We start from the raw sequence: 13,791 nt of genomic DNA, 5'->3' as shown, positions 1-13,791 counted from the left end.
ATATTGTGAAAGTAGCCTGTAGCAGAGCAGGAAAGTAGGTCTTGGAAGGCCAGAGTCATTATCTAGTTGCTTGTTTCTGAAATTAAATTTTCCAAGCCGTTCTCAACTCAAATTACGACTTTCACCTATCATTACAGATGCCGCAGATACAGATGCATCATTACTGCACCGCACAGGCTGTGCCCACACTTCTCACCGCCCTGCCCAGCTCACCTCCCTCTGCCCCACTCTCCCTGCAGGCCAGCAGGTCGAGGGAGGTTCTCCTTCCCCTCTACACTGCCCTGATGAGGCCTCATCTGGAGTACTCTGTCCAGTTCTGGGCTCCCCAGTTCAAGAAAGATGAAGAGCTACTGGAGAGAGTCCAGCGGAGGGCTACGAGGATGGTGAGGGTACTGGAACATCTCTCCTACGAGGAAAGGCTGAGGGAGCTGGGCTTGTTCAGCCTGAAGAAGAGAAGGCTGCGAGGGGACCTAATATATACTTACAAATATCTGAAGAGTGGGTGTCAGGAGGATGGGGCCAAGCTCTTTTCAGTGGTGTCCAGTGACAGGACAAGGGGCAATGGGCACAAACTGAGGCACAGGAAGTTCTGTCTGAATATGAGGAAGAATTTCTTCACTCTGAGGGTGACGGAGCCCTGGAACAGGCTGCCCAGGGAGGTTGTGGAATCTCCTTTTCTGGAGATATTCAAGACCTGCCTGGACAAGGTCCTCTACAACCTACTGTAGGTGACCCTGCTTTGGCAGGAGGGTTGGACTAGATGACCCACAGAGGTCCCTTCCAACCCCTACCATTCTGTGATTCTGTGATTGTGTGTGATTTCAGCCATAGAAATGACAAGGAGCTGTGCAATTCCAGATACATTTCAACATGTTAGTTAATTATACTGGCTTGTGAGGAAAATAAGATGCAGATGACTCACCTTCGCTCTTTGTGCAGACTGTAACCTGGACTTTGTTATGCTCCTCAACGAGGTCGTGCAGCTTGGTAGACTGCTGTTGATGGGAAAGAAATTGCAGTGTTGAAACACCAATACTCAGGTGAAGCAGCAGGTTCCAGCCCAGTGATCATGCTAACGTCACACTGAAACTAAACTCTGCTGAGTCATCCAGTGGAGGTTTCATATTGAAGTCAGGATGCGAGTTCATCGGGTTAGCCTAGAACAAGCTGCCATGGGAACATGGACCTAGTTTTCTTTTTGCTTCCGATTCATGCCACTGTATCTCCCTTGACCTTCAAGCGGCTATTCCTGCTTCGTACCAGTGTAAGCCTCCTGAGCTGCAACGTTGCTATCTGCAGTCACTCAGTAGAGCGTTTCTTTGTGCTCAACAGTTTTATCCTTGCTAGGAGGCTACCAACAGGACCACAAAGTTGTAAAGACTATCGTTACAAAACTGCCACTGCAAGAAGAAAACCAGAAATTCTAATTTAGATGGCTGCAAAAACTGACAAATCATAGACAATCTAATTCAGACAATTATGCATCCTGAGACAATGATGAAGTCAACTGTCATTGCGAAGCCATTAGAGAGAATGCTATATCTTGATTTAAAAGTCACAGTTGCAAAAACCTAATGCCCGAGTGTGGATTTCTTCATTAGCATTGTTCATGTGAACATGTCAAGCCAGTTTGAAGAATATCCGGAGGCCTCAAACATTGTAATTCTTCCTGCCAAAATTATCAGTCAGAGAATAAAGCTGGCCTTGCCAAAGAAAGCTGAATGGACCATATCTGTTCTTTGTGCTCGGCAATACCAGGACGGACACCAACACTTACAGTACAAAGGTGCGCTCAAAGAGATGCGAGTGCTTGTTCAACACGGGAGTGCTCGTCATCCTGCTGATATTAGTCAGCGATACGAAAATGCGATACGCAGCCAACACACCTGTGCTGGCAGAAGCCCCGGCTATTCACAAGGCCCTGGCTGAGATCGGTGTGAGCAGCGATAAAAGCGTGCCCTTGGCAGGGCAGGAGTGCCTCGCCTTGCCAGCACAGCACGTCACCGAGCACATCGTGCCCCAAAGCCCCGCAGGCCCAAAACCTACACAGGCAACGTGCTGTGTGCCTCTAGCAGCCCACGGAAAAGCAATTCAAACAAAAGCCAGCTCCTGGAAGGGCAAATTATTGCCTCCTCCTGGGCAGCGCTCCACAGAGAAGTTTGCTATACCACCTTCCCATGGAACCTTTCAAAGGGCTGAATCTTGCCCCTCCCCAGTAATTCAGTGCAGGAACAATGATTTTACCAGTGAATTTCGAGGCAATATGAGCCATGGCTGGCTCTGAAGCAGCATGAGTGTGACAGTCAGGTCACTGCACCTCAGCGCTGCTGTCCCTTCACCTGCCACCACCTCTAATCCCATCACGCTGTCTGCAGGGACTGGATTTCTCAATGATGTCCTCTAACCCTTATCTTTTTCCTGAAGACTAACAAAACATTTATCAGGACTCAGGAATCCTCAGTTCATTTTTGCTTTTAAAACTTAACGACAGAGGAATGCAATACCTAATATCCAGACCTGAGAGACTAGAACACTGCCTGCCAGACTCCTGTTCCTATCACTCTTTCCCATCCATACTTTCATTCAGGTAGTTTCTCTTTTTTCCTTATTATACCTTTTCTTCATGTGATTTTTGCCTTCCCTGTGTATTTAAAGTGGGTTCAGAAATCAAGGAAATATTTTCCAAATTCCCAGTGAGAGCATTCTGCGATTCCCACAGGAAGCACCAGAAACCTCACCTGGCTCCACGAAGATACAATGATTTAAGGCCAGCACTTCACAGACATAATACTGACTGAAAAGCAATGGCACAAAGATCAGCCCTGGTCTGAACATCTCCCTCTAAGTGGTTGTGTTCAGCTTTATTTGCTTAGTGTCCATAAAACTCTGTGACCAAGAAAACCTATCCAAGGCTTTTACATCACCCTAGAAATTGTCCATCTCAACATCTTTGGGAGGCAAAAAAGAGTTATAGCTGGGTGAGACTCAGCACGATCTGTCTGTCTTCGCCATAGAGACTGAAGGTTTCAGGTTTACCACAGGCAAGTGCAAAAACTGAATAAGCTGAGACTACTAGAAAATACATTCCAGCAGATGACAGAATTCAACCATGACAGAAGTATTGAACAAATCTGAGAAATAAAGTCATGTTTCCTTTTGCTATTAAGACTTGTTATTTAGCAAAATTTAAGAGGAGTGAATCCCCCTGAAATTACAGTAGGAACCAGACTCATGGATAGAGTCCACCTTCATAAAGTCTTACAATGCCCAGCTATCAGACTTCAATTTTCTTTAATTCTTGGAAAGTTCAAGACCCCCAGGTACGACCCTTTTAACTCTTCTATAAAAATAAATCTGTAGTAATACAGCAGAATAGACAGCGATAAAAATTAGCCAGAAAGAGCATATAAATAGCTGCTTGTGTCTGTGGTAGATGAAATTGCCAGCAAAGCGCAGGATGGAGGGCTGGCAGGCTGTGCCGCGGACTCACCTGTCTGAGGTCGTACACAGTTAAGCAAATAGAAATGATTGACAGGATTATGATGGCCACTGAATATTCAGTGTAGCCTTGGCTCAGCCACAGCACGAGGGTGAAGGCTTGGAACACATAGAAGGGGTTTAAAATCTGCAAACACAAATTTAACACATGTCAGGGGATGGTCATAACACATGTCAGGAGAGATCGAGTGTGGGAAGAGGTGAGAACAATTCATTACAGCATCCAGGAGTGTTAAACACTGAGTTAGAGGGTTGTTTTAACATCCTAAGGCAGCTTTCTTTCATGGCTATTTTAGAGCATGAATAGCCTCCAGCTCTGAACTTACCAGCTTACATGTGGTTTGTGCTGTTTGTAATTAAAAGTGGTTACTAACCAGTCACAAAGCAGCAGCAACTATGCTGGCAAATTACAGTCAGACTAAGTCGGTTGGTTTCCCACTGTAGACGTCTAACAAAGGTGACCTTAACATTTCTGATGCTAAGTAACTGCTACACAGGAGACCCTACCCAAACTGGGGGGGGAAGACTGAATTACCATAATTACCATAACAGTATTTTAATACTGTGTGATTGAAGAAAGTTAGAGTGAATATGATATTTATTTGGAAAAAGAAAAATGGTAATGGTCTGTGGGGCCATCAGTAAGCAGTCTGAGGCTACAGCTAAAATGGAGGCTTGATTTCCTCGTACTTCCGTACTTTTAGCTACTCTGCATTGTGTCAGCTTTACAATACCAGTCATCATTCATTTTAATATGTTCTGCTAAAACAGGCCACAAGACCCACTGAAGGCTGAGAATATAATTTTGGTTATTGTGGTATCTAGCTAACAACAAAAGAAGAATTAAATGATGTTTTTCAGAGATTTGCCCACCACTTGGCTTGTCTGCAGGAGTGACAGACTTTTCTGTAGAACTGGTGTAACTAAAATAGCCACTGAAAGAGCTTTCTGCATAAAGACTGGAACTGAAATGAATTATTCATCTGACAAATTTGGTCCCTCAATGAAAATTTAATACTTTCTTCGACATTCACTAGGACAAAGAGACAGACACTAAATCAGGGTGCCAGCCTCCGGACACTGAAGCTGCATCTGGACTGAAATACCACAAGCTTATGAGGACCAGTCTGCCTTCAGGCACCACCATTAATATTTCAAACATGAAGCTTCAGCCTTGGATGGAAGTGCAAAGTTCAAATTAAATAAACTTTTTAGAGTGCTACACTGGAGTTCTCTTCAAAACCATCTCCAGGGGACACTGAAAGGTTGGTAACATCAAATTCAACCAATTTCAGGAGCCCTGGAGCTTTTCATGTATTTTGTAGGGTTTCAAACAAACTGCACTTAAAGTTCAGACACGTACTAGCTTGGATTCCCAGCATCCATAGCTCTTTTCCATTTTAAAGACATTCGTGTAGAATCCATAGTCCACTAAAGTGAACACAGACAACACAGTAAGAATCCTATATGCAAAGCCTCTGCTTACAGGCTGGCAAAAATATATGTCCAGCATTTCTATATGCAAACTCAGCAAATAACCATCCATATGTGTCTCTCCTCTTATCCACAAGATGTTTTTGGTTTGCCCTCTGTAGAGGAAGAACAGTGTTGGAGTGTGTCCTTATATGTGCAGGAAAAAAATTGTCTCGCATCTATGTCATAGGAGAAATAGGTGAACAATGCAGTTACAAAATAGGAATTTTGCAAATATTTTCCTCCATTCTAAAGCACACTCCTGATTTACACTGCTGTTGAGGCCACAAGCAAGCTTGTACAATGCTTTGTACTACCTTCAGACTACCAAAACAGGGCTATTAAAGAGGAACAAGCGTGCCTAAGGTCCACCAAAAAAGTGTTCACTGCAGACCATTATCAAGAGCCTACATGAAATGACAGAGTTACTGATGTGGCTATGGTCAGTCCTAGCAGTTGCAGAAAGCCTGAGCATTCCAGGTGCATGCCACTGCTCAGTCATGAGGCAAGACGTCCAGATCACGGGAGATGCTCAGTCAGGAGCAAGGGCCTACAGCAGAGGAGGAGGACATCAGTCCTCCCACACTACTGCTCTCCAAGAAGGGGCACAGTCATCACAAGGGAAACATTTAGCTATTACAAAGATGCAGCACCAGGTATCATCTTAGCTTTATACTGTTCCCTGTAACCTCCTGCCAGGAATGTGTGCTAATAGCAGTAAAGGAGATTCACCAACCTCACTCCATGAGCATTGATCAACCCCATCCCAGTGTGCCCAGGTAAAGCCTCCAAAACACTTCAAACGTGTCCCACCAAGTGCTAGTCTGACTTACTGACCTCTTTAAAAAGTAACTTCCAAATAGGACGAATTTCAACTTCAATGGCATTAGGCCCACACACCAGCTGCCTGTAGGAAGGTAGAGAAGAGTTCCCCACGTTATAGCTTAGTCATGTAGGGTAAGACTTCATGTGGAAAACTGTTCACACAAATAACATTAACACTCCTCTAAAAAAGTAAGTCCTGAGGTCACCATGTGGCTGAACAGGACAAATAAACCTGTCAGGAAGCTATTATATCCAAGAGGACTTTACACAGAGGAAGAATTTTACTGTTTCCTTGCTGAAAAGGCCATTGGTTTGCCACTAAACCCTGTGATGAGCTTTCCAGAGGGCTTTTAAGGAGAAAATGGCAAAGGAAGCCAGTCACAGCTTGCTGTGCCCTGAACCCCAGGGGGAACCAGGGGCGTTTTCCCCAGACTTAGCCTGACATCACTGAGAAGATAATGAGATGAATAAACTGTAATGGAAAATGATTTTGCACCTTTCCAACTGTCACCCACACAGTTTGCAGTGCCTTACTGCTAAGGTGAGTAGCAAGAATCTCACATGAATTTGAAAGGAAGAATTAATAGGTCACACTGCCACAATTAGCTCATACTACTACTCATATGTAGATCATACCTGATCTTCTGTTCTTTCCTTGTGAGGCCAGCTCCAAACTTGTGGTGTATGCTGTGACATGTGTTGCTGTCTTCTAATGATCTAGGATAACAGGAGTAAGCTCAGACAAGGAAGTCCCCTGCCACAAAGGGTTTTGTAACAGGCTTTTGACACTCACCCAACTTTCTTGAATTCTCTTACAGAAAAGTCCCAAATATAACGGATTTTCTGCACCTGGATACATCTCACCTGCAAGACCAACCAGCAAAAATTCTTTTTGCCATTCAAGGGAAAACCATCTCACAGTTACAGAAATTCTTCCCCATGTTTTAGGAGAAAACTTGAGCTTATGTAAACAGGATTTGCAGGAAGATGCTGACAAAGCACCCTTGGGAGTTTCCAGGTGCCTTGACTCCCATTTTCACCTGCCTCCTCCCTGCCGTCTTTCTTCTCCATTTTATAGCTGACTTACCTTTAACTGTGGCTTCATTACAGCTCTGTTTATGACAGAGTCTTCATCAGCTACAAGAGGATCATCTGAATTACTACCAACCAGTAGTGCCAATGTGGACAAATCAATCCAGGTCACCTTCTTTCGGGTGTATCTCTGAAACTCATCCTAGAGAAACAGAGCACAGTTCAGTGCCAAGCCCAAAATGCTGCCTGTGATAATGTCTCCTGACTCTGGAAAGTATAGATGAGATTCCCAGAGAACTACAGTACTGTGGCATCATTACAACCATAGCAAATATAAGCCCATTGTAACAGGGATGTTGGTCTCAGTGTTTTAGTACCAATCAGTAAATCACTTCAAAGTCAATCTCGCAATCATCTTCATTTGCTTTGGTTCATGCTGCAGAGCAATTTCAGAACAGATTAGACTAAACCAGAAGATGTGATTCAATAGCTACTGGATGGATATTCAGTCTATGGGATCAGACTAGAGCTAGTTGGAAGTAAAAGCTTTCTGAAATACTTCTGGTGTAAACAGTGAGTCCTAAGCACCATCTACTTTGGTCTACAAAACTCCTATAACATTGCGTTACTTGCTATACTTCCGTAGCCAAGAGCAACTCAGCTTTACTGCTATACAAGCATTTGTCAGACTGAATTGTCCTTTAATCAGTTTAGTCTAATGTAACTAGTTACAATGAGAAATAGATTACGCATTTAGTGGTTAGAGTGTATTTATCCTAGGAATATAATTGCAGTGTTGAGCGTTGTGTTAAGCATTTGCTCTGCTAGAATTGGGTTAGGTTTTAATTTACAGTTACAGAGTCTTAGAATATATCTAATGCCTGAAATCCAGCTCTCTAAAACCCAGTTCCTCAGCATTCTTCAAGAACTGTAAAACAGAAAGGCTACTAACAGCCACAACTTCTGAAGATGATCCCTCTGCTGAAGCCAGCTGGCTGCGCCCCATGCATGGAAAGGAAGGGAAGAGGCAGAGCTGTTTCACGAACATGTTATCGGCAGAGGGCAGCTGCTGGAGCCTGCAAATGGGCAGCAGCAATGCCTGAACTCTGCTTGGTGCCCAGCCTTCAGGCAGGGTAGCTGCCCTCTTTTTTAGTATAAACATGGTCTTTTACGCAGTATTTCAAACTCTGCAAATAAAAATGATTGGTCCTTGGAAGCTTGATTCATCCCTGCCGCTCCACTTTCCAACAGTGGAAAGTGTTGCTAACCTGCTACGTCATGCAGACAAAGGCAGACCGGCTGCCCTATCTGTGAAAACAATAGGTTCTGCAAATAACAACGAGCTAGAAGGGTTAACCTACTGTGGTTCTGAGCAGAACAACGTCCGCTTCTTCCAAGCTACAGCGGATGCAGTTCGCCCACACGTCCCACTCCGGCTTCCAGTAAAACAGCAGCAGCAGAGCCCCACAGGACAAGATGTACCCAGCAATGCACAAGATCCTCCGCCAGCCTTGGGTTTTGTAGCCAAAAGTCGCCTGCACAGCAAAGAGAAAGCATTCTTTGTTAGCAAGTTTGACCTTGGCGTTTGTTCATAGGAAGCCCAAGCTCATTGAAAAGAAAGGCTGCAGACTGAAGCCCTCTCCTATAACTGCTCAAGGTCATTTTTGGAATTGGGAGTTTGCTGATTGAGACCACGTAGCTAAGAATACAGCAGAGCTGCTGGGCTGCTGCTGGCAGAGGAGCGTTCTCACATCAGCTCTCCCAGGATTAATGAAGAATTAAATCCAGTCTGGAGCTTTTACCATCACGACTGCAGCCGACCTGCCATGGTAACACTTCTCTATCTGCAGTGCCAGTGCCAAGCAGCCCTGCCTGCTACCGAGGAGAATGTCTCCATGCAAACTTGGTGCTGACTGCTGAAATCTGCTTTGCAGCAGGGGCACAGAATCTGCCTTGGGGAAAGAAAACTGCCAAGCAGCGGGCGCACGAGGCAGGAGGTATCAGGTGACCCTGCAGACGTAGGCAGAGGCCATGAGTAAAAGGAAACGTTCTTGTACATCTGCTTGTGACTACACTGAATGTTTCTCCAGAACAGCTTGCCTACTGAAGTACACAACACAGTGAGACAGTGCATACCTATTGCCACGGACTGTGTAATGGAGGGGGGGGGAAAATGGTGTTTTAAATTATAACAAGAGAATGAAAATGAGGACGTCCCACATCTGAAATGTATGTCAGAGAAATGGCAGAAGGAGAACCAGTGCTTTACAGGATAGAGTTTGCAACAAAGCACAGCTCCTTGGAGAGGGCTTGTTCAAACAATCGTACTGGTTCAATTTCAAGTATAATTTTCAAGTGATTTAAAGGCAGTGGAGTAAGTACCTATTCATGTTTAAGAGAGCAATTAACTTGATTTATCTGAACTCTGATCATGATCAGCATAAACTAAGCTGAAATCAATGCAGCTCAACTGAAACAAACGTAATCATACAGCCCTTATACCAGGTTAGCAAAATCCATGTCAAACCAGCTCTGTAGGTTTTAAATGCGCAGCCCTGCTGCATGCAAAATAATATTCCTTCAGAGGCCACAGAAGTTTAAATCAATAACTACAAATGGTGTTTTCAGGGTGGGAGGACAAACCACAGTGTCCATAACTAAGGAAACTCCAGGAGATTTTCATTTGCTTGCCTTTTCCTAACAGGATTTTTATAAACACACTCCAAATGCAGTCCTGGAAAACAAGGAGCCTGTTCTAGGAGTGGCTGGAGTGACAGAAGCTGCATGGGACAACAACTCCTCCATCACCCCACAAGGGCCTGGAGGGGATCAAATCTGCAGCCAAGGGTGGAGGGAAGGCTGGGGAAGGGCTGTGGCATTCGAGCTGAGGGAGTGCACGGTGCCAAGTCGCCCAGCGAGGACATTCAGGGATTTCTAGCACGAGCCAAACACGGGCAGCTGTCAGCAAGCGGGACTTTAGCACACAGCTATGTGCGAAGCACAGCAACCGAGGAACCCGAAAATGCATTAGACATGATGGAAGATAATCAATAGCAGTGCACTGTACAGGTCAAAACGGGGTGGCTTAAATAAGTGGAGGGGTGCTGTGAGCTCCCGACATGCAGGGTGCTGGGGGGTGCCCCTTCCCACAGGCTGCAGCAGCCCAGCACAGCAGAGTCGTGCCCGGTGCTCACCACCATGCCCGTATGGGACCAGGCGGGAGCCCAGGTGTCCAGGGCAGAGTGATGGGTCTCAGCTGGCACAGCCAGTCCCCACACGGCTGCAACACATGGCCGATCACCCGGCTCGCTCTGCCCAGGCCGGGTACAAAGGAAGCCTGTGCTAGTGCACAGTGTTTCTCAGAGAACACACGCTGAGCGCTCACTCAGTACTTATGAAGAAGCACTGAAGGCTGGAGCTGAGGGAACCCACGTTCACAGCTCATTTACCCCACTGAGCCTGCCTGCAGTAAGAAGGGCTTTCCAAAAAGTGGAGTACCTGGAAGCAAGGCTGCTCCAGCAAACGGGACTGCGGGAAGCTGTATCATGAAAGTCACGGCTGAGCCTGACGCAGACAGCCTTGCACAAGGCAGGCTGTGTCAGCAGCATCCTGGGCAGAGCCAGGCCCTTCTCTGCCAGCAGCGTTGCAGCCACAGGCTGGATGGGGCAAGGGAGGCGTCTCCTACGAGTGGGTGCAGCTCATGCGGGGTGCACAGGCTCCCAGCTCAGCCTCACTACACCCAACCGTTCATCCTGGCCCTCCATCCTCACCAGGGAGGTGGCATTCCCATTGCTTCTTATACAAGTAGAGGCAGGCATCAAGGGCCATACCCACACGCCAGCTGAAGACCCCCTGAAGAACACTCTCTGTAGCAATCAGCATGACACAGACAATCCCTAGCTGACTCCTTACCTGTCTCCCACAGCAGAATTTTTCATTTTATGCTGGATCCAGGCTGCTGCAACTGGCCTAAGCTCCCTAGTCTAAAACAAGCTCACATGAGCAGCAGCCAAATCCCAGCAGGAATTTACTGAAAGCAACCAGGGAAGCTGAAGCCCCACTGCTATTAGTAGCCCTGCAAGCAATCCTGATACAGAGGTGCAGGTGTGCTTTGCAGGGCAGGATCTCTCCCACCTGTGCATGCCTCGAGTACCTGCATCCCCACAACAGAGGCACTTTCTCAGTCCCCAAAGCTGGGCAGACAGTGAGACTAGAGATGCTGGGGAGCACCTGCTAGCAGCCTCTGCTTGCAGAGGACAGAGACTCCTGTCCTGGGAGAGCGTGCTGCTGTGCTTCCAGAGCATGCAGCACAGATATATATCTCTCTAGCAAATTCAGGAGTGGCGTCTTACAACTGTGCAGAGGCATCTACTTCTGTGCCCGCTCTGTGCAATGGAAATATCTGGATTCCAGTTATTCCTTGCACAGAAAGCTGGAGGAGAAAGTCTTACTCCCACCCTCACCAGACTCTGTAATCACTCCATGTTAGCAGGTAGAGGAAGAGTTTCCAACTCATTGTGTTTGCAAAGCACTCACTTAGTGCAGCCCTTCCAGGCTGCTGCACATAATCAATAATCAATCACAATCAAAGACAGAAAGTAGATTCAATTAACATTAATAAAAAACCCTTGTAAGGACAGAGCAGCTCCATAAAAGCTACTGTAAAAGACTGAGAAACAAGAGATTCCTGCCATGAGAGCTGTGGTAGACCTGGTTCCTCGACCTGCTTAAGCAGCAAAGACCCTTGCACTTCCAGAGAAGAGATTTATTCACTACTTCAGACAATTGTCCAGGATAAAAGTCATTTTTAAGCACTTTCCCTGTGACTTGCTTTCTGGTACATGATGACCCAGTAAGGGAAAGTGTACCCAGTAGTAGTGATTCTCAATTAGGATGGAAAAGACAACGGAACCGACAGTGGGGAAAGGGACACTGCTCCCTGGCCAGATGACATCTGGTGGGCAAAGAGGTCTCTTCCATGTTTCGTGCCTCTGGACTGAAGCAGTATGTTCCTCATTTAGCCCTTACTTTGCAAAAATCAATCCCAGAGTCAGTAAGGACTGATCCAGGGCTTTTCCTTCACCAAGGCTATGTTGAAGAGACAGTGCCCGAATGGTGAGTGAAGGTGAAGAAGAAGCGGAGGCATATCCAAAATGGGCACGTGGGATAAGAGGTTCACAAGGAAACCAAAACCCAGTGCAGTCCCCTGCTCCTTACCAGCTCATTTTCTTCATCCTTGTTGAGGAGCACACAATGATCCTTCCAAAGCTTCTCCTCCATCTGACCACGTTGTTTTCAGTCGTGGATGTCCTTGTTGGTGCAGTCAAGCAATGCCAAACGCAGTTACTGACTTGAACTCGGGCCAGTGTTAAAGTCAGCTCTCACTATGGTCCTGTCTGCTGCCTCTGAAAGCCTCACACTGCGCTCGCTTCTTATTAGGTTTCCAGGAGAGGGAGGAAAATCCACCCTCACGTGTACAGTCCTTAAATGCCTGACTTACGCATGACATGGCGTTTCTCTGACTCCTGGCTCAGTTGCGCTTGCTGGGGTGGGACAGGCTGGAGCAGAGCTCTGGTGACCTGCGATCCGGTGTGGGGAAGATGGACCTGAGCAGGGCTTGGAGGGAAACTGAGGTACACGGCAAGGAGAAGGGTGGGAGGGAGCCGCAGCCCCGCACAGAGCTGGCCCCAAAGCAGCCACCCTGGCACCAGGAACCACCTCCAGCATGTCGGAGAGAAGCATCTGCTCTGTGGAGGTCACAGTGCCCGGGCCTGGGCTCGCTTTCAGCACAGTGGAGGTGCATGCTGGAGCAGTGGTCTCCAGGTGTGGATCTGGTCTGAACTTTCCCACTAGCTCTGAGCACTGCCTCAGACATGAGCTTTGGTTTTCTGCCTGAGTTACAAGGAAAGAGCAACAGGGCTGGACGAGGTTTTTGGAAGCCCAGCTGGGTGACACAGGACCCTCGAACAACGTGCAGCACAAACCCCTGCGAGGTAGGGGGAGATGGGGGCTCCAGCCAGTCCCCCTGGCAGGGACAGCAGAGGCAGCCAGGCTTGGGAGCCCCACTGCACATCTTCCAGCCTCTCGTGTCCCAGCTCTCAGTGCTGTCAGAGACATTTTTCAGGCGTTAACCTGAAATTGCTCTGTCTCCCCCCATTCTCCTTCCGTCACAAAGCCTGAAAACAACCATTTATCCAGGCAGGAAAAATGTGCTGCATTGTTGTCCTGGAATAAAGTACATGTTTGTGTGAATACAGACAATGGCTCTGAGTTTCCTCAGACCCTTTTTGGCTCAGCCATAGGGAAGCAATTCTCTATCACTCGTGAGACCAGGAGATTTAATCTCTATAAAGAGACTCAGCCTTTGCACACAGTGTATTTCCCCTGTGATGGCACAAATTCTCCTTCCTCCAGGTGGGAGAGTGAATGATGCCCAGAGACTGCAGTGCAGCATGTCTGGAGTCCTCTAAGTCTCCCTCAATCTGCAGCTCCATCCTGGAAAGAACTCCAGCAACTGAGAGAAGCACCTTTCACTAGACAGACTAGTAAGGAAATTAAAGCATTTTTCCATGTTTCTTCTCTTTGAAGCAGATCAAGGAGAGGCCAGGCTGTCTGGCCCTAGGATGACCAAAGAGCTTTGTCACTTTGCTGCACCCTGAACCCACCTGGGACTAGGTCTGCATAGTCCAACCAGATGCATCTTTTTTTTTTGGGGGGGTGGTCTGCCAGCTGCAGTTGTGTCTGTGAAACAGCCAAGATGGACCAAACACTGAAGAATCCTGAAAAGTCAGGGGGGTGGTAGACAAATACATATTTTTCTTTTTAAGACTGTCATTTTGAACTGTTGAAAGCCTGAATTGAATCAGATTTCAACATAAGCAAACAGTCCCCCTTTGCCTCTGCCTCTCCTGTGAGAGGGCATCAATAAGCTCATCCACCACACTTCTGCACATCAGCCACTGC

At 46.8% G+C, this 13,791-nt stretch overlaps 1 protein-coding gene across 1 annotated transcript in view; it reads right to left on the bottom strand.

The window, feature by feature from the left end:
• Positions 1-12,108, bottom strand: part of ATP13A5 (ATPase 13A5) — a 33,854-nt gene extending 21,746 nt beyond the window's left edge. The window contains exons 1-8 of the mRNA XM_075418076.1: positions 12,046-12,108; positions 8,190-8,363; positions 6,884-7,030; positions 6,590-6,660; positions 6,433-6,513; positions 5,809-5,878; positions 3,491-3,625; positions 923-995 (exon numbers count right to left, since the gene is read on the bottom strand). Of these exons, the coding sequence (XP_075274191.1) occupies positions 923-995; positions 3,491-3,625; positions 5,809-5,878; positions 6,433-6,513; positions 6,590-6,660; positions 6,884-7,030; positions 8,190-8,363; positions 12,046-12,108 (814 nt within the window). The remainder of the gene's footprint in view (positions 1-922; positions 996-3,490; positions 3,626-5,808; positions 5,879-6,432; positions 6,514-6,589; positions 6,661-6,883; positions 7,031-8,189; positions 8,364-12,045) is intronic.
• Between the last annotated feature and the right edge of the window lie 1,683 nt (positions 12,109-13,791).

Source organism: Opisthocomus hoazin, chromosome 4 (genome assembly GCF_030867145.1).
Source record: "Opisthocomus hoazin isolate bOpiHoa1 chromosome 4, bOpiHoa1.hap1, whole genome shotgun sequence".
Taxonomy (NCBI): domain Eukaryota; kingdom Metazoa; phylum Chordata; class Aves; order Opisthocomiformes; family Opisthocomidae; genus Opisthocomus; species Opisthocomus hoazin.
This window is presented reverse-complemented; position numbering and strand designations above follow the sequence as displayed.